At 44.1% G+C, this 20,515-nt stretch overlaps 1 protein-coding gene across 1 annotated transcript in view; it reads left to right on the top strand.

Annotated features, from left to right (window-relative positions):
• Nucleotides 1-231: 231 nt before the first annotated feature.
• LOC144687239 (uncharacterized) overlaps nucleotides 232-20,515 on the top strand; it is a 43,323-nt gene continuing 23,039 nt past the window's right edge. The window contains exons 1-3 of the mRNA XM_078553102.1: nucleotides 232-634; nucleotides 2,231-2,417; nucleotides 17,792-17,895. Of these exons, the coding sequence (XP_078409228.1) occupies nucleotides 431-634; nucleotides 2,231-2,417; nucleotides 17,792-17,895 (495 nt within the window). The 5' untranslated portion in view covers nucleotides 232-430. The remainder of the gene's footprint in view (nucleotides 635-2,230; nucleotides 2,418-17,791; nucleotides 17,896-20,515) is intronic.

Genomic DNA, 20,515 nt, shown 5'->3' with positions numbered 1-20,515 from the left:
AAGTTCAGAATTGTTGGTATTAATGTCTAAACACATCCCCCGTTTCTTGGACTTGCAGAAGGTCAACAGCTGAGCTTCAAACAGTATAGCTTTGTTCTTGAGCAGTGGATTTTAAGGAGCAAGCTGTACTTATCAAGTTCTGCAGGCTCAGCTGCATCCGCTGCTGAAAACCTAATTTGATATTTTTCTTGTACAGAATTTCTACACACTACTGCTAGTTTTGCAGATCAAGATCAAGGCAGCTGTTACATTCAACAAATTGGATATCAATCCTTCCAGAACATCAAAAAATACTGCCAAGTAAAAGGTTACTGTTGAACCAAAGCTGATAAAGCCAAAATTATAACAAAAAATCTGGACAAATCTTTGTTTTTACAAAACTGGCTGATCATTCTAACTAGGGATTTGAAAAAGACAGACCTCCAGGAACATGGATTCTGCTCTCCTTTTCTATACATTTGCCTGTTTTTCATCCGCTGCCTCACTGGAAACCTTCATGACATATTCAACCCAATGTCCACCGAAACTAAAACTGAATGAAGCCATTACTAAAAATATATCTGTTCTGAACCTCAGTGGCCTCAGACTCAGGAGAAGCTATCATGACTGCCTGAGGCACTACAAACAATTACAGGTGAGGAGCTGCAGTTTCTTCATCTTAAATTAATAGTTTTTTATATATTGAAGAAAAGATCTTAGTTTCTTTAAAGCATATTGTATTATTTTAAATAGTGTGCTTCTTTTGTAATTTCACAATTACGGGAATTAAGTGACATTGGAAGTTAACCTTCTGTATTTAAAATACCATAAAGTGCTATATAATTTTTTTCAGAGTTAAGGCAGCTGGAATACTTGGAACAACTTTAAAAGGTTTTTTGATCAAAGTAGCAGTGGTTGAATAATTACTTAGAGAGCCAGAGTAACAAATAATGTGTTATTATGTACTCCCAAAATACTGTGTTCAGAATGTGATCCATCTTCCAGAAATATTCCAAGAACAAAATGTGTTGCCTGTTTTGGGGTATGTAAATGTGGATCTGATTGTATTGTGAAGCTTAAACCTAAGCTACTGTTACTGTTCAAAATGAAGGAAAGTGCCAATTTAACTATGGCAAAATCCAATGTGCCTTTTTTTTTAATTCCCAGGAGGTATAATTGCACTTTTTTTTAATTTATTCATGGGCTAGGGGCATCACTGACTAGACCAGCATTTATTACCCATCCCTAATTGCCCTTGAGAACTGAGTGACTTGCTAGGCCATTTCAGAGGGCATTTAAGAGTCAATCACATTGCTTTGGGGTCTGGAATCACATATAGGCCAGACCAGGTAAGGATGGCAGATTTCCTTCCCTGAAGGGCATTATTAAACCAGGTGGGTCTTTATGACAATCAACAGATTCTTTACTGAATTCAAATTTCACCATCGACCATGGTAGGATTCAAGCCCAGCCCTCTGGATTACTAGGCTGGTGACAATACCACTATGCCACCACCACCTCCCCTTTGTAGTGGTAGTGTATAAACACTGATCATGTTCATATGAAATTATGTTGCTCATTATTTTAATAGATCCATTAAACCATTTAGAATAAACAGGATAATACCCCTACAAGAAGAAGGGGCTAAAGAAAGAATTTCATGCAAAGCTGTTTGTAGATAATTTGTCATCAAATGGATTTTCCAGAGGATTAAAAATTGAGGTTAAATTTGAGGAAAATTCTTGTCAGGCTTATTTATAAACAGCAAACTAAAGTTAGAAAGTAAACACTTAAGAGAATGTTACCTACAAAAAGCCTGACAATTAATGCAGATCTACATGACATACAAGTGTAAATTTTAAAATTGCTCTGGTATGAGGGTCTGTACGCTGAGAGCACATATCAGAAATTCTGGGGGCAGAGGCCGATTCACATGATTGGAAGAAAATTTTGCACATATTGCACTCGCCCACGGACTCTTCAGATAACCCCAGACTCCTCTAGTCTATTTGATGTTTATTTTCCTATGCAGAGGAATGGTGATAAATGACTGCAACAACATTGTGCAGGGTAGTTCATCATGTTGATCAAAAACAATATAGTAACCCGCACTGTGATCTGGAAAGTGAAAGTTATCAATTGTTCTCCTGACAAAACACTAAAGATAGATGTGGAGTTAGAAATGATCATCAAGCTTATATTTAACGTCAAATAGATTTTGTTAATGTGCATCTTTCATATTTGGTTCCAGGTGCTCCTTCTGAATAGTTCTAATTTAGAGGCTGTAGAGGAGACAGCATTTACAAGCATATCCAGTCTTAGGCAACTCTATCTACATGACAACAGGTTAATAGAGTTTCCTTCAAAACCAATGGCTCCACTCACTTTGCTTCAAGTCCTAGTTATCAGCAACAATTACATCAAAGAAATTAAATCAGGTATGTCTATCTACCCATCTACATTGACAAATGGGTTATTTTTGACACAAATGACAAGTGACTTAACCACAAATTTCTCCCTCAAACAGCACCACCAAAATAGACTAACTGATCATGGAATGTTACTAGGGCAGACATGATTTTTCGCTTTTATTCTTCCATCAGGTAGAAGCAAGGCCAAAAATTGCTGCCTATCCCTAATGCCTTGAACCGAGTGGCTTATTTGACTATTTCAGAGGGCAGTTTCCAGAAGGCATTTGATAATGTGCTACATCAAAGGTTATTGCGGAAAACAAAAGCTCATAGTATAAGAGGTAACATATAGGCATGGATAGAAGATTGGCTGGCTAACAGGAAGCAGAGAGTTGGCATAAATGGGACTTTTTCTGGTTGGCAAGATGTAACAAGTGGTATTCCATAGGGATCAGTACTGGGACCTCAACTGTTTACAATTTATATAAATGACTTGGACGAAGGGATGGATGGGATGATTGCCAAATTTGCTGATGACACAAAGATAGGTAGGAAAGTAAGTTGTGAAGAGGACATAATGAGGCTACAAAAATATATAAGTAGATTAAGTGAGTGGGCAAAGATCTGGCAAATGGAGTACAATGTGGGAACATGTGAAATTGTCCACTTTGGCAGGCAGAATAAAAGAGAGGCATATTATCTAAATGGTGAGAGATTGCAGAGCTCTGAGATGCAGAGAGATCCGAGTGTCTTAGTGCATGAATCGCAAAGGGCTAATATGCAAGTACAGCAAGTAATTAGGAAAGCCAATAGAATGTTATCATTTATTGCAAGAGGAATTGAATACAAAAGTAGGGACGTTATGCTTCAGTTATACAGAGCACTAGTGAGAGCACACCTGGAGTACTGCGTACAGTACTGCGGTCTGTCCGCAAGAAAGACCCAAACCTCCCTGTCGCTTGCCATTTTAACACTCCACCCTGTTCTCTTGCCCACATGTCTGTCCTTGGCTTGCTGCATTGTTCCAGTGAAGCCCAACGCAAACTGGAGGAACAGCACCTCATCTTCCGACTAGGTACTGTACAGCCTTCCGGGCTGAATATTGAGTTCAACAACTTTAGATCTTAAACTCCCCCTCCCCCCATCCCCACCCCGTTTCTCCCCCCTCCCCTTTTTTTTTCAATAATTTATATAGATTCTTCTTTCCCCACCTATTTCCATTATTTTTAAATCTAAAACTAAAACCTTGTTAGTCTTTCCACCCCACCCCCACTAGAGCTGTACCCTGAGTGTCCTGCCTTCCATTCTTAATTAGCACTTTTCTTAGACAAATATCACCACCTTCAACACCTCTTTGATCCTTTTGTCTTGACATCTTTTGATTATCTGCTCCTATCACTGCTTGCTTATCTCCACAATCACCACACCCTCAACTTCTCTCTCCCCCCGCCCCCCACCTTAAACCAGTTTATATTTCTCCTTTCTCCTAACTATGCTTCAGTTCTGCCGAAGGGTCGTTAAGGCTCGAAACGTTAACTGATTTCTTCTCCACCGATGCTGCCAGACCTGCTGAGTTTTTCCAGGTAATTCTGTTTTTGTACTGCGTACAGTATTGGTCTCCTTATTTAAGGAAGGATGTAAATGCATTGGAAGCAGTTCAGAGAAGATTTACCAGAATAATACCTGGAATGGGTGGGTTGTCTTTTGAGGAAAAGTTGGACAGGCTAGGTTTGTACCCGCTGGAGTTTAGAAGAGTAAGAGGCAACTTGATTGAAATATGTAAGATCTAGAGAGGTCTTGACAGGGTGGATGTGAAGAGGATGTTTCCTCTTGTGGGAGAATCTAGAACGAGGGGGGTCACTGTTTAAAAATAAGACGTTGCCCATCAGAGTCTTTGGAACTCGTTTCCTGAAAAGACAGTGGAAGCAGAGTCTTTGAATATTTTTAAGGCAGAGGTGGATAGATTCTTGATAAACAAGGGGGTGATAGGCCATCGGGGATAGGTGGAAGATCAGCCATGATCTTATTAAATGGTTGTCCAGGGTGGAGGGGTTGATTGGTTTACTTCTTGTTTGTATGTTCAGTTAAGCATTGCTGTGGTTCTGGAGTCACATGTAGGAACCGATGTCCCCAGATCCATTAGCCTGGGCCTATGGATTATTAGTCAAGTGACATTACTACTACACCATGGTCTCCCATTAGTGACTCCATTATAGCACTTCAGAAAAGTAATTGATTAAAATAAAATTGGTTTAAGCTACACTGAAAAGTTTCAATGTGATAAAGTAAATTTTATGATATTTTAATTCATACAATTTAATATTTCTTTCACTATTGAGTAATATGCTCACAGTAAGTTTACTTTCATTTGTTACAAAAGAAAGGACTTGCATTTATGCATGATGACTTCAGGATGTCCCAAAGTGCTTTAAAGTCAATTACTTACTTTTTAAGTTGTGATATAAGGAAAACTACATCAAAAAATCCACAGTAGATGCAAGTATTTATAGAGTATAATTTGATGCAGCAGGCCTAATTAAATTACAGCTACATGCTTACAGATTACAGGACTAAAGTCATCAATTGATTCTCAGACTCTGAGAGAGATACAAGTTCAATTTGAGCTTCATATGGAATTTGCTCATTGAGGTGAAGCTAAATTCTGTTTGACCTACAAATATCACTGCACTTTCTGTGTTAAATAGGCCAACTAGCATTGCTCAGACACTGCATTTTTGACAGTCTTTCGGTGGAATCGTCCCAGATTTGTACTAAGTGCGGTAGTGGGCGGGTTTTTACCTGCCTGCCGCAAAGGCGGCTTCTCACACCGTATCGTCCCAAATGCACCACATTAATTATGCATTCCCAGGAAACACAGCGTTTCTGTTCTGGAGTGCTGCTTTGGGCTGCAGTAGAGTGCTTAAGTTGGAGTTTGGTGACTGAGGGAATTTAAGGGTTAATTTCTATCTAAAGTCTAGTCTTTCTTTAATTTAGTAATTAACTAAAAGTTGCTGTTTGGGTTGGAAGAAGGTGAGTTTTAGGCCAGCTTTAAAACAGGGTTTCTACAGGCTCTGCTTGCAGCTACAACTAGTTAATTCGATAACTGGCTTAAACAGGTTTTCAGAGGCTAGATTCAGAGAGTATAAAAACAGGCCACCTTACAGTGCTGACTTTGTCTGCACTGGAGTGCTGCTTTGGGCTGCGGTAGAGTGTTTAAGTTGGAATTTGGTGACTGAACGAGTTTGGTGATGAGGGAACGAGGTGATCCTTTGAGTACCATGAATACGGTCGGGTAAGCATTTACTACTTTTATCACTTATAGTTTTTAAGGTCTTATTTTGTGATTCATCGTTTGTAAGGGCTATATTCTGTAACAACGAGGAGCAGGGAAGAAGGGCTCTAGAGTAATTGATATTATTTGATATTAAGTATCTTCCAAAAGGTTTAATTTAATTTAAAGGGGTAAGTCATGGCAGGAGAGCTGAAAGCCGTGATGTGCTCCTCCTGCTCTATGTGGGAAGCCGGGAACATTTCCATGTGTGCGGGAAGTGTCTCCAGCTGCAGCTCCTGGAAGCCTGGGTTTCGGAGCTGGGGCGGCAGCTGGGGACACTGTGGAGCATCCGCGAGGCAGAGAGTATCGTGGATAGCAAGTATAGAGAGGTGGTCACACCGTAGGCTAAGAGTCCACAGGCAGGAAGGGAATGGGTGACTACCAGGCAGTGCAAGAGGACTAGGCAGGCAGTGCAGGAATCTCCTGTGGCTATTCCCCAGTAAAATGGATATACCGCATTGGATACTGTTGAGGGAATGGCCCCTCAGGGGAAAGCAGCAACAGCCAAATTCGTTGCACCATGGTTGGCTCTGCTGTAAAGGGGAGGAGTAAAAAGTGTAGGAATGCAATAATTATAGGGGATTCAATTGTAAGAGAAATAGATATGCGTTTCTGTGGCTGCAAACGAGACTCCAGGATGGTATGTTGCCTCCCTGGTGCTAAGGTCAAGGATGTCTCAGAGCGGCTACAGGACATTCTGAAGGGGGAGGGTGAACAGCCTGTCGTCGTGGTACACATTGGTACAAACAACATAGGTAAAAAAAGGGATGAGGTCCTGAAATCAGAATATAGGGAGTTAGGAAGTAAGTTGAAAAGTAGGACCTCAAAGGTAGTGATCTCAGGATTACTACCAGTGCCACGTGCTAGTCAGAGCAGAAATAGCAGGATATATCAGGTGGATATGTGGCGGAAGAGATGGTGTGGAGGTGGAAGGTTTCAGATTCCTGGGACATTGGGACCAGCTCTGGGGGAGGTGGGACCAGTACAAACTGAACGTGTTACACCTGGGCAGGACCGGGACTGATATCGTAGGGGGAATATTTGCTAGAGTGGTTGGGGAGGGTTTAAACTAAAATGGCAGGGGGATGGGAACCTAGGCAAGGAGTCAGAGGAGGGGGAATCAAGGAGAAGAACAAAAGACAGAAAGGGGAATAAGAAAAGTGATAGGCAGGGAAATCAAGGACAAGAATCAAATAGGGCCTCAGTGAAAAATAATGGGAACGGGGCAAGTAATGTTAAAAAGACAACCCTTAGGGTTTTGTGCCTTAACGCGAGGAGCATATGCAATAAAGTGGATGAATTAACCGCGCAAATAGATGTAAACAGGTGTGATATAGTCAGGATTACGGAGGCATGGCTGCAGGGTGACCAGGGATGGGAACTGAACATCCAGGGGTATTCAGTATTTAGGAAGGACAGACAAAAAGGAAAAGGCGGTGGAGTTTCATTGCTGGTTAAAGAGGAAATTAATGCAATATTGAGGAAAGATATTATCTCCGACGATGTGGAATCTGTATGGGTAGAGCTGAGAAACACTAAGGGGCAAAAAATGTTAGTGGGAGTTGCATGTAGACCCCCAAACAGTAATGGTGATGTTGGGAATGGCATTAAACAGGAAATTAGAGATGCATGAAATAAAGGAACATCTGTAATTATGGGTGACTTTAATCTGCATATAGATTGGGCAAATCAAATTAGTAACAATACCGTAGAGGAGGAATTCCTGGAGTGTATATAGGATGGTTTTCTGAACCAATACATTGAGGAACCAACTAGAGAGCAGGCCATCCTAGACTGGGTATTTTGTAATAAGAAAGGAATAATTGGCAAACTAGTTGTGCGAGGCCCCTTGGGGATGAGTGACCATAATTCTTCATCAATATGGATAGTGACGTAGTTGATTCTGAAACTAGGGTCCTGAATCTTAATAATGGAAACTACGATGGTATGAGGCGCGAGTTGGCTATGATGGATTGGGAAACTTTACTTAAAGGGATGACGGTGGATAGGCAATGGCAAACATTCAAAAAGCGCATGGATGAACTGCAACAATTGTTTATTCCTTTCTGGTGCAAAAGTAAAACAGGAAAGGTGATCAAACCATGGCTTAGAAGGGAAATTAGAGATAGTATTAGATCCAAAGAAGAGGCATACAAATTGGCCAGAAAAAACAACAGACCTGAGGATTGGGAGGACTTTAGAATTCAGCAAAGGAGGACCAAGGGATTGATTAAGAAGGGGAAAATAGAGTACGAGAGTAAGCTTGCGGGGAACATAAAAACTGACTGTAAAAGTTTCTATAGGTATGTGAAGAGAATAAGATTGGTGAAAACAAACGTAGGTCCCTTACAGTCAGAAACAGGGGAATATATAATGGGGAACAAAGAAATGGCTGACCAACTAAATACATACTTTGGTTCTGTCTTCACAAAGGAGGACACAAATAACATACCAGAAATGTTGGGGAACATAGGGTTTAGTGAGAGGGAGGAACTGAAAGAAATCAGTATTAGTAGGGAAATGGTGTCAGGGAAATTGATGGGATTGAAGGCCGATAAATTCCCAGGGCCTGATAATCTACATCCCAGAGTACTTAAGGAAGCGGCCCTAGAAATAGTGGATGCATTGGTGGTCACCTTCCGAGATTCTATGGATTCTGGAACAGTTCCTACAGATTGGAGGGTAGCTAATGTAACCCCACTATTTAAAAAGGGAGGTAGGGAGAAAACAGGGAATTATAGACCAGTCAGCCTGACATCGGTAGTGGGGAAAATTCTAGAGTGCATTATAAAAGATTGAATAGCTGAGCACTTGGAAAACAGTGGCAGAATCAGACAGAGTCAGCATGGATTTATGAAAGGGAAATCATGCTTGACAAATCTACTGGAATTTTTCGAGGGTGTAACTAGTAGAGTTGATGAGGGGGAGCCAGTGGATGTGGTTTATTTGGACTTTCAGGAGGCTTTCGAACAAGTCCCACATAAGAGATTAGCGTGTAAAATTAAAGCGCATGGGATTGGGGGTAGTGTATTGAGATGGGTAGAAAACTGGTTGGCAGACAAGAAACAAAGGGTAGGAATAAACGGGTCTTTTTCCGAATGGCAGGCAGTGACTAGTGGGGTACCGCAGGGATCGGTGCTGGGACCCCAGCTATTCACAATATATATTAACGATTTAGATGAGGGAACTAAATGTAATATCTCCAAATTTGCAGATGACACAAAGTTGGGTGGGAGGGTGAGCTGTGAGTAGGATGCAGAGATGCTTCAGTGTGATTTGGACAAGCTGAGTGAGTGGGCAAATGCATGGCAGATGCTGTATAATGTGGATAAATGTGAGGTTATCCACTTTGGTAGCAAAGGTAGGAAGGCAGATTATTATCTGAATGGCTATAAATTGAGAGAGGGGACTGTGCAACAAGACCTGGGTGTCCTCGTACACCAGTCACTGAAGGTAAGCATGCAGGGGCAGCAGGTGGTCTTCATAGCCAGAGGATTCGAATACAGGAGCAAGGATGTCGTGCTGCAATTACACAGGGCCTTGGTGAGACCACACTTGGAATATTGTGTGCAGTTTTGGTCTCTTTATCTGAGGAAGGATGTTCTTGCTATAGAGGGAGTGCAGTGAAGGTTTACCAGACTGATCCCTGGGATGGCGGGGCTGACATATGAGGAGAGATTGAGTCGATTAGGATTATATCCGCTGGAGTTCAGAAGAATGAGAGGTGATCTCATAGAAACTTATAAAATTGTAACAGGACTAGACAGGGTAGATGCAGGAAGGATGTTCCTGATGGTGGGGGAGTCCAGAACCAGGGGTCACAGTCTGAGGATACGGGGTAGACCATTTAGGACTGAGATGAGGAGAAATTTCTTCACCCAGAGAGTGGTGAGCCTGTGGAATTCGCTACCACAGAAAGTAGTAGAGGCCAAAACATTGTATGTTTTCAAGAAGGCATTAGATATAGCTCTTGGGGCAAAAGCGATCAAAGGCTATGGGGAGAAAGCGGGAGGAGGATATTTGATGAGTTGGATGATCAGCCATGATCATAATGAATGGCGGAGCAGGCTTGAAGGGCCAAATGGCCTACTGCTGCTCCTAGTTTCTATGTTTCCATGTTTCTATGTTTTCATGGCAGGCAGACTCTCATTCACCCGTCATGCCACCACTTCACTGCTTCATCACACCGGGCACCATATTTAAAGTCCAGCCATGCTCACGCCTCTCAATGCCTCCAGCCCACAACTGCTGCAAAGAAGACATGGCCCCGAAAGGCAAAAAGACTGCAACCCCCAGGTTCAATGACGCGTCCGTCAAAGACCTTTTGGACACAGCAAAGGCCCGCCATGATGATCTCTATCCTCGCTCTGGCCGCAGAATGGACAGTAACACCACTAAGCTGGCTTGGGAGGCAGTGCCAGTGGTGGTGAGTGCCAACGTCCTTCAAAAGAGGACAGCCACCCAGTGCTGCAAGAGGATGAATGATCTCTTCCATTCCGCCAGGGTAAGTTACTCTTCCCATTACTCTCAACTCACACACTCACAAACCCATCTCATATCCACAGGCCCTCATTCACTGCCAGTTCAGGGACGTCACTATTCACTCTCTCATACACATCTTCATTGTTCTCATCGCATCCGTGGGACCACTCACCACCCACACATGCCAGGCATATTTATCATCTGGCCTGGCAGGCGCCTTGTTTACACTCTCTCCATCTCTATTCATGCAGGACAAGCTGGCACACAACAACAGGGAGAGATCACAGACTTGTGGAGGAATGCCTGAAATCAAGGTCCTCATGGACTTTGAAAACAGAGCCATCCAGCTGGCCGCCGAGGATCTGGACCGTTCCTGTACTGACGGTGAGGTCAGCGGTGCTCTATCAACTAAGGGTCCAGCAGTGCAACATCCATCAGACAACCATTCTGTGAGTGATGTGTCCTGTTTCACAGGCCACTGCCATGAACTAATTATCTCCCCTTGCTTTCGCAGGCACATCTGGGAAACAGCTGACAGAGTACATGACCCAGGGCTTCCAATAAAGCCACAAAGAAATCTCCGAAGAGGAATCTGAAGGCACTCGCCTTGAGATCCCGTCTCTGCGCTCACCCACACCCTCCACCAGCAGAGAAACATAAACCTTGGTGGAACCTAACTTTAGAGTAGCCTCGGGACCACAATCTGGTGAGCACATCGCACTTTCTGATCCACAGCAGGTGGAGGCAGGGACTTCCCAGGTGTCCGGCACTCAGAGGATTGCTGGAGGCCAGAACGTTGCTGAGTCTGAGTCAGATGACGAGCCTCTGGACTCGGTCATACCACAGTTGCTGGAGCTGCAAAGGCAAGCTCGGAAACATCAGGAAGGGATGTCCGCCACACTCTTCAGATTGCAAGGCACGATGGAGGAGTCCGTTCATGTTCAGGCTGAGGTGATAGCGCCAGCATTGCAATGCACCGAAGTCAACATTGGTAGGATGGGGGCTGCTATGGAGACCGTAGTCCAGGACGTCGCTCCTGTACTGCTGTGTGGGCTGAACTCCATCACTGATGCCATAGTTGACCTCCAGCAGTGCGTACACGGAAGGGGTGCCTGGCAGCTCGATCTCACTCCAGTTACCCCTTCTCCTCAAGGAGTCAGCCAGGGGCCCTTGGGCACCTATAGGGAGGAAGATCAGCAGGTGTACCCCACTGGGGCCATCCATCCAGGTGACTCTGGGGGTGACCGGCCCATCCGAATCCCCACTTCCTGTGACCTCAGCAGCTCCATCTCCACAGGGTGAGGAGGGTGCCGCTGCCACACAGCAGGATCCCAAAAGCAGGCCAGGGCCCTCCAGGTCTTGGCCTTCCAGGGGACACCATCTAGGTCATCGCAGACAGGGCGTCACAGTCAGCAGGCTGCCTCCACCGCTGTGGATGTCCCGGGAGCAGCAAGACGTAGCGGCAGGGTTAGGAAAGTTCAGAAGATGTAGTTGCACAGCCTGGGCATGGGTGTTAATCTCTCGTACTCCCAACAATGTCTCCCTGCCTATGTTCTTGTCACTCAGATGTGAAACGTTCCTGCACAAGATAAAGGCAGGTGTCTCAGTCCAGGGCCTCTTCCCTGTGCTCTGTGCAGCCTTCAGACCAAAGTGATGGTCCGTCCTCATACTCCCTGGACATATTGCTGATGCCTGCACCTCAATGGTGCTTGTCGTTGCTGCCAGGATGTAGTCGGCTAGCGCCACAGAGTTCGGCATTCTCTCTGTGTGCTCGCAGCACCTTTAAGGTGGGGCTGGCCCCCATCTCTTCAGCATCTGTGACCAGTGACCCTGTGCTCCTGAATGGGTGAGGTGCTGAAGGTCGACAAAGGATCAGATGCTTCTAAAGTTTCATGGCTGCATCTCTATGATATGACCCGGATCACAGAGACCTCAGCCAAACAGGAGTCAGACATTCACGGAAGCAATGTGAAGATTTGTGGAGTGTCCTCACTGCATGTTGTCATTATCCTCCTGCAATCAAGCGACTATTAGGGCCTCAACTGCATCTCTATGACAGGAGCATTCTCCCAGAGGTTATTCGCGCTGCCATAAGCCAGACTGGAGTCAAACGTTCACAGATGCAATGTGAGGATCTACGGTGTCTCCTCACTGCATGTTGTCATCATTCTCCATAAATCTAGCAGCTATGAGGACCTCCCAAGCGTTCCTGCCTTATGTCTAGCCAGTGCAAGGGCCTTATCCCTGTCATTGTCGTCTTCGAGGACCTCCTCATCCTCATGCCCGTCGATGTCCCCCTCATCGGAGGAGACATGCAGCTCCTCCATCTTCTCCTCAGCAAGTTCCTCTCTCTGTTACAACTTGGAACTGCAAAGGGTGCAGCAGACGACAATGATGCATGACACCCTCTGTGGACTGTATTGCAGGGATCCCCCAGACTGGTCCAGGCACCGGATCCTCATTTTCAGCATCACAATGGTTTGCTCCACCAAGTTACAAGTTGCTGCATGAGCCTCATTATAACTTCACTCTGTTGCAGTCTGAGGCCGCTGCACGGGTGTCATCAGCCACGTCCTCTGTGGGTAGCCCTTGTCCCTGAGGAACCATTCCTGCAGCTTCTGTGGACCCTGGAAGACGTCAGGGATCCGTGACCGACTGAGAATGTAGGAGTTGTGGACACTCCCTGTGCACAGACCTGCAGAATGTGTTTGTAGTGGTTACAAGCCAGCTGTACATTCAGCAAATGGAAGGCCTTGCAATTGACATAATTGACCGCTTGTTGCCATGGAGATCTGGGTCCACATGAGTGCGGTCGATCACTCCCTGCACCTGTCGGAAACCCAAGATCTGGGCAAATCCAATTGCTCTTGTATCATGGCTCTCCAGGTCCTGGGAAAAATGCAAAGTTGTGTGCCTTCGCGAAGATGGCATCTGTGACCTCATGGATGCATTTGTGTGTGGAGGCTTGTGAAATCCCACAGGGGTCACCTGTGGAGCCCTGAAAGGAGCCACTGGCATAGAAATTGAGCATCGCAGTCACTTTCATGGCCACTGGCCATGATGCCCTCCATGTCCCTGTGGTGCCAAATCCTGCAGTAGCTGGCAGATGTGACCGACAAGTTCCCTAGATATGTGTAGTCTTTGGCGACACTGGTTCTCGGTCATCTGCAGGAATGGAAGGCAGTGTCTATAGACCCTGGGTGTCGCTAGGCGTCGGCTGTGGCTCTTCAGCGGCATGTGCGGGAACCCCAGCCGTCCATTCTTCAAGAGGGTGCTGCTCCTGCCTCTGCGCAGCCAAGTGCCTCAGTCACTCTCTTCTCAGTTGTCTCCACTCTCTGTAAGCCATGTGGCACACAGCTAGTTCACCAGGCTCCATGATCCTTGTATACTCCTCCTGCAGGATGAAAGAGAGAGATGTGTGGGTTAGCCTGGGTGTATTAAGAACCTGTCCTGGTAACGTCTGATGGCTCCTTGATGCATTCTGGAGAGTGCTGGCCAAATCACAATTTTGATGGCCAGAGATTAGTGCGCTGCATGGCAGCCTGAAACCACACCCACATCTGCCCCACTCCACCCTACCGATTGGCAGCAGCTTTGCCCATTGGACTGCATGCTGTGCTTTCAGCTCAGGCGCAGGCATTCTCCTAACCCACACTGCAAGGCTGCACTGTTAGTTTGAACCATGGGGGAGACTGGTCCAAACCGGGTTGATGACATTACAAGGGGCTGTGAGTGACTCCACCAGTGACTGCTCCATGGGCAGCTTTAACAAGGAGATTGTACCATGTGCCCAGTTGTCCAACTGTTCTGCAGTCCACTAAAATGCTCATTAGTTTGCAGTCTGTGCCAAAGGAGTGAAAAGCTCTGGAGCCCTTGATGGCACTTTCATGCCTCTGCATTGCTTGGGTGGGCAGAGAGGCTAGAGGCCCAATTCCAATCACATCAATGTGGCTGCGCCTGAACTGTCTCAGCTGCACAGGAATCGTCGCTTTATACAAGGTGCCCCTAATGCTTAGCCGCTTCCCTCGCCCACCACCCCCACACCACCCCCCACTGCATGTGCTTGTGCACTACCCCTAACTGCAGGGCAGCCCTTGCCCCCGCAACCCCCTGTCCCCCACCCCCAGCCCCCCGCTGGCCCCCCCATAGCCTCCTTGCTATGTTGTCCGCTCACACCACTGAACACACCCGACGGCAGCAGGCACAGGGAATCTCGGCCTGTGGCTTTAGATGACAAGTTGCAGTGCTGCACACGATGAGAAACCTGATCGCTTTGTGATTAGATACCTGGTCAGTTGCCCGGGTAATGATTAGTTTGAATCGGCTGGATTTATTAGGAGTTCTAGTGAATGACACATTCTTTGGCATTCATCATTCTAAAATTGTACTGGATATGTATCCAGTATATCAATCATATGATGCTCATTAATTTGTGGTATACTAAAATAAATGCTTTTTACTAAATGTTTATGTTTTGATTATGCTAGCTTTGTGCTTATCAAGATGATTTAAAAGGTACCTGAGTATGCACCTGAAGTGCTGTAACCTGCAAGGCTGTGGACCAGTTGCTGGAAAGTGGGATTAAAATGAGTGGCTAGTTTCTTTTTTTCTTTTTTTTTTGACTGGCGCAGACACGATGGGCTGAATGGCCTCTTTCTGCGCTGTACTTTTACTATGGTTCTGTGATGATGTAGATCAGTGCTGCAGAATGAAACACGTCTGCCACTAATCTGGGGAAAGGTTGAAAACCTGGCACCAGCACCAGCACCAGCACCGGCACAACGGGCTGACTGGCTTTCTCCTGTGCTGTAATTTTTTTGTTCAACTGTTTTTCACCAATACTAGCTTGAAGCATCAGCAATTTCTGATGGTAATATGAGACACTAGATTATGAACAACATATGTGGAATCATATATATACACATACGTACATACGAATTAGGAGCAGGAGTAGGTCATTCAGCCCCTCGAACCTTCTCCGCTATTTGATAAGATCATGGCTGATATGGTTGTGGCCTCAACTCCACTTTCCTTCCTATCCTCCAAACCCTTTGACTCCCTTGTCAATCAAGAATAATCTAACTGAATCTTAAAAATATTCAGTGACCCAACCTCCACCACTCTCTGGGGAAGAGAGCCCCACAGACTCACGACCTCTGAGAGAAAAAAAAAATCTCCTCATTTCTGTCTGAAATGGAAGAAGCCTTATTTTTAAATTGTGGTCCCTAGTTCTAGCTTCTTGCATAAGGGGAAACATCATCTGAGCATCCACTCTGTCAAGTCCCTTCAGGATCTTATATGTTTCAATCACCTCTCATTCTTCTAAACTCCAATTGATACAGGCCCAACTTGTCCAACCTTTCCTCATAGGATAACCCCCTCATTCCAGAAATCAGTTGAGTGAACCTTCCTATGGTTCCTGTGGACCACCGACAGAGACCAGTTTCTATGCTGTAAATTCTATGTAACCAACGAATACAAGGTAGGTTTATGCAACCTGTCCTTGTAAGTTAACCCTTTCAGCCCCAGTATCAGTCTGAATCTGTGCTGCATCCCCTCCAGGCCAATATATTCTTCCTGCACTATAGTGCCCAGAACTGAACACAATCTGACCAAGGCTCTGTATAACAAAAGCAGAACATCTTTCCCTTTGTATTCTAGTCCTCTTGAGATAAAGACCAATAGCCTTTCAGATTGCTTTTTGTCCCCATCCAGTTGCTTTTAGAGATTTGTGTACTTGGCATACTCAAATCTCCTTGTTCCTCTGCAGTTTCTAGCTTCTTATCATTTAGAAAATACCCTGCCTTGTCTTTCTTGATCTAAAGTGGACAACCTCACACTACCCACCATTGAACTCCATTTGTCATAGTTTTTCCCACTTGCTTAATCTGTCTATGTTCTTTGTAATTTCCAGCTCCAATTATTAGATCTCCTATGTTTTGGATGAGCTGTCACACTGAGAGACCATCTGCCCACTCAGGTGGATGCAAAAGATCCCACCTCATCAGGGGAGTTCACCCTGGTATTCTGGGCCCGTATCTATTCATAAATCAAAATCACCAAAATTTGGTCAGTTTCATTTGGATTATTTAGTTATTATCACATTGTCTTGTTGGAGCTTGCTGTGCACAAATTGGCTGCCACATTTCCAACAACAACCACCACACTTCAAAGAGTACTTCATTGCCTGTAAAGCACCTGGGTGCAACCTGAGGCTTCAAAAGGAGCCATAGAAATGCAAGTCTTTCTTTCTTTCCCAACTTGGTGGCATCTTCCAACTTGGCTATGTAACCCTCTATATTCCTCTTTCAAGACTTTGGTAAGTATGATGAAAAACCGAGGCCTTACAATGGATGCTGTAGGAACACCATTCATCTCATCCTGCCAATTTCAGTAGATACATTTTATCCCCACGCTCTGCCCCTTACTTCCCAACAAATTTCCAACCCATGCTGCCAGCACTCGCTGAGACTGTACTGAAATGTTTGCCCAGATTATGGGCTCAATTGTCAGGAGTGGGGCTTGAAAGCTGACATTTTCCTCACACGATTTGCAAGATAAGCGTTAACATTGATTACAGAAAATGCATGTTAAAAAGTCCCATTCCGATATCGCTTCGATAATGAAACTGGTTGCAAAATTACCTACGCGAATCATAACTTGCAAGATAACGGTGTTGAATTCAGAAAATGTTCTATTGGGCAGATGGGGGTGGGTGGCGGGGTGGAAAGAAGGGCAAAGATGGGTGACAAGGAGAAAAACTTGAAACAAAGTATGAACAGATAAAACAGTTAATAAGGTAATTGGTGATTAAATTCAAGGGAGAATTGGGTAGATACTTGAATGGGAAACATGTGCATGGTTATGGGGAATGGGCACGGTATAGTGGGACTAAAGGCAAAATACCACGGATGCTGGAAGTGTGAAATAATAACAAAATGCATGAATTTCACTAACTCCCAAACCATTTTTGTGCATCATAAAAGTGGCCACATCTACTAGAAAAATCTAGGCACTAGTGCAAATGCTTGAGCCTGTGAGTTACTAATGATTTGTTTAATTCATTGCCATGATGCTAAATAGGGTTTTAACAACAGCTTCAAAATTACGGATTTTGGAATATTAAAAATCTATTTTGATGTACTCCCTGAAGGTGTCCAGTTGCTGAGCGGGGTGTATTGGATCACATAGAGGAAAGGTAAGGTTGGAGGGGTTGCAAATTCTGCTTGATTTTTTGCCAATAGATGAGAAATCCTGGGAGACCCACTGACCTCTGTGCCCACCTCTCCGATATGCATTCCTGGAGTGCAAAGGTGCACAGTAGAAGCACAAATTTGTAAAAATCTTTCTTTATAAGATTCATCATATTAATATGTAACAGTTTTTCTTTCAGGTTCACAGGCAGTGGGCTGAATTTTCATCTGCATTAGCTGGGTATCAAAATCATGTTGCTTCTATGGTGGGTGGATAATCTGTTCTGTCAGGTTAATGCTCAATTATGAAGCCAAAAATCTACCCTGGTGTAATTCAAAATGTTATATATTGATATAAAAGGAATATTTTTGTAATAAGCTTTGTTTTTGATTAGGTGCTTTTGAGAATTTGCTGGAGCTCAGGGAGCTGTACTTGGGGCCCCAAACACAGTTTCAAGACTTTCAATATCAAGCGCTAGTCCCTCTGAGAAAAATTAAGGTAAGCATAAGCTTTGTGGAGGAACAATGCTTTGACAAGATGCCAAGGTAGGTACAGATGATCAAGGCCATTCGGTCCCTCTCTGCTCACCGCTTCCATAAAAACTCCTGTACTGTACTTGCTGTTTTCTTTTCTTTAATCAATTCCTTATAAGGCAGAGGCAGATATATTCTTGTTAGGCAAGGGAATCAAAGGTTATGGGGGTTAGATGGGAATGTGGAAATTGAAACACAAGATCAGCCATGATCTTACTGAATGGTGGAGCAGGCTCGAGGTGCCGAGTGGCCTACTCCTGTTCCTATTTCTTATGTTCTTATGCCTCCATTTTGGGTTTCAGTTTTAAAAGAATTTTATCAAAGGCCTTTTGGAAACCTAAAGGCACATCATATGGATTTCCAGACTCCACTTTCTCAATAAAGTCAGTGATAACTCAGGCAGAAACTTTTGCCTCTAAAGCCATGCAATCCATTAGATGATTCACATACAAATAGTCCTTAGATTTGTTTTTGATCATCAATTTCATTGCTTTACCAAATTTTGATGCAAAACTGCTGGGTCTTTAGTTGCCCAGATCCCTTAATGAACGTAATACCATGTTTCCAACCTAAGGACACCTTCTCAACATTTGGTGACTCCCTTTGATGATTGCCAGCATTTCACAAATTTCATCCCAATCTCTCACTGACACAGGATGGATACCATTCCTTCAGAGAGGATTGGGATGTTAATAAACAATTTCTCTCAAATCTAGTAGCCAACCTTTTTAAATTTATACACATTTAGGCTATAGTAGCCGGCAATGTTGAATCTGATAGATATAATGAATTGGATCATGTTGTAATGACAAGCATTAAGAGAGACCTCAAATTCCACTTCCTGTCAACTGTCAGGTCATCAATATGTCAAACTGAGAACTGCCTCTTTTGGGTTCTCTGATGCACTGGGCCATGACGCAATTGTGCATTACATTTACCAGTTCTTACTCTAACCTGCTTTAGCATTCCCAATTCATACTTAGTTGGTTCAACTCAACAATTAAGATAACCTTCCTCTGTTCACATAGGTTAATTAATATAATTTTCTGTGTTCACATCAACTCATTAATTTAACCTTCCTCTGTTCACATATGCTCCTTATCATTCATAAATGATCCTGTCCTCCCTTTCATTCTGAGTTGGTAGTACGTAGCAAATCTCTGACATGACTTTACCTCTGTTAGAAACCACATTATTGCACAGAGTAGTGTTTCCTTTTTCACTTAGTCTAATTCCTTTACCTGCAAGTATTACAATCCCAGCTGATGTTAATACTGGACAAGTCAGATCCCAGAGTGAAACCTGGCTTGATAGATCCTAACTTTTATCTATTTTATGCAAACCGTGGAAGTAAGTTACTGAACAGTCTATTGATGAACTTTTAACAAGAAGAATAAAACATCTATGAAACAAGAAAAATGAACTATATTACACCAGACTTGAAGTTTGGACAGATCTCGATACAAACACAAGAAAATGATTCAAATATTCATGGTACCTTCACCCCAGATACATTTTTACAGATACATACAAATTCAGAAAGGTAAACAATTTGCCGTAACTGTCTTATACTCTAATATTCAGGGAAATACGTGGTACATGTGAACCAACTGGTGAACTGTGGTCAGACACACCACACTCCAAAGTAAATGACAGATGTGTCCACAGCATAGAGTCACCAACCTTCAGCTGTCTTCTTGGATCTTCAGGCTTCTCTCGAGACCACTTTGCTTCAAGTCTGCTCCCTGCAGCTCTCTCTCTGTTTCTGACCTCTGTCCTCATCCCTTACCTGGGACATTCTTCTGGGATCCATTTCTGCCTCATTCCCTGGTTTTGGATCTTTGTCTTTTTTTGGGACCTTCTCCTGGTCCCTCTCCCCGTGTCCTGCTTCCTTCTCACAAATGGAGCTCTTTTCAGGTCACCTGACCTGCAGTTTAGCACTGCTTCATTTTTCTTTTTCCATTTCTTCTGCACATGTGCGCAGGGCCGGTTCTCGGCCTGAAGACAGGAAAATGGATAAATTGTGCATGTGCGCCCCTTTCATGGCCAGAGCATGCATGAAATCAATTAACTGCACATGTGCAACCGTCTCCCAGCCGCGCATGCGCAGGAGACACAAAAATGGAAGACAACTCAAACTGCCACCAGTTCTCTAGGTCTGGTCTAACTAGTATCTTGTATAGTTTTAGCAAGACTTCCCTATTTTTATACTTCATTTCCTTTGAAATAAAGGCCAACATTCCATTTGCCTTCCCTATTACCTGCTGAACTTGTATGTTAGCTTTTTGTCGTTCATGTATGAGGGACCCAAATCCCTTTGTGCTGCAGATTTCTGCAATCTTTCTCCACTTAAATAATATTCAGCTCTTCTATTCATCCTTCCAAAGTGCATAACTTCACATTTTCCAACATTATATTCTACCTGCCAAGTCTTCGCCTGCTCACTTAACCTGCCTATATCCCTCTGCAGGCTCTTTGGGCAGAATTTTCCCCATGTCCGGCAGGCGATGTGGGAGCGGGCGTGGACCTGATCGCCACCCGCGATCGGGTCCGCACTGCCATTTTACGCAGGTGGGCCACTTAAG

This window comes from Cetorhinus maximus, chromosome 1 (assembly GCF_964194155.1).
Source record: "Cetorhinus maximus chromosome 1, sCetMax3.hap1.1, whole genome shotgun sequence".
In the NCBI taxonomy this organism is placed as follows: domain Eukaryota; kingdom Metazoa; phylum Chordata; class Chondrichthyes; order Lamniformes; family Cetorhinidae; genus Cetorhinus; species Cetorhinus maximus.
This window is presented reverse-complemented; position numbering and strand designations above follow the sequence as displayed.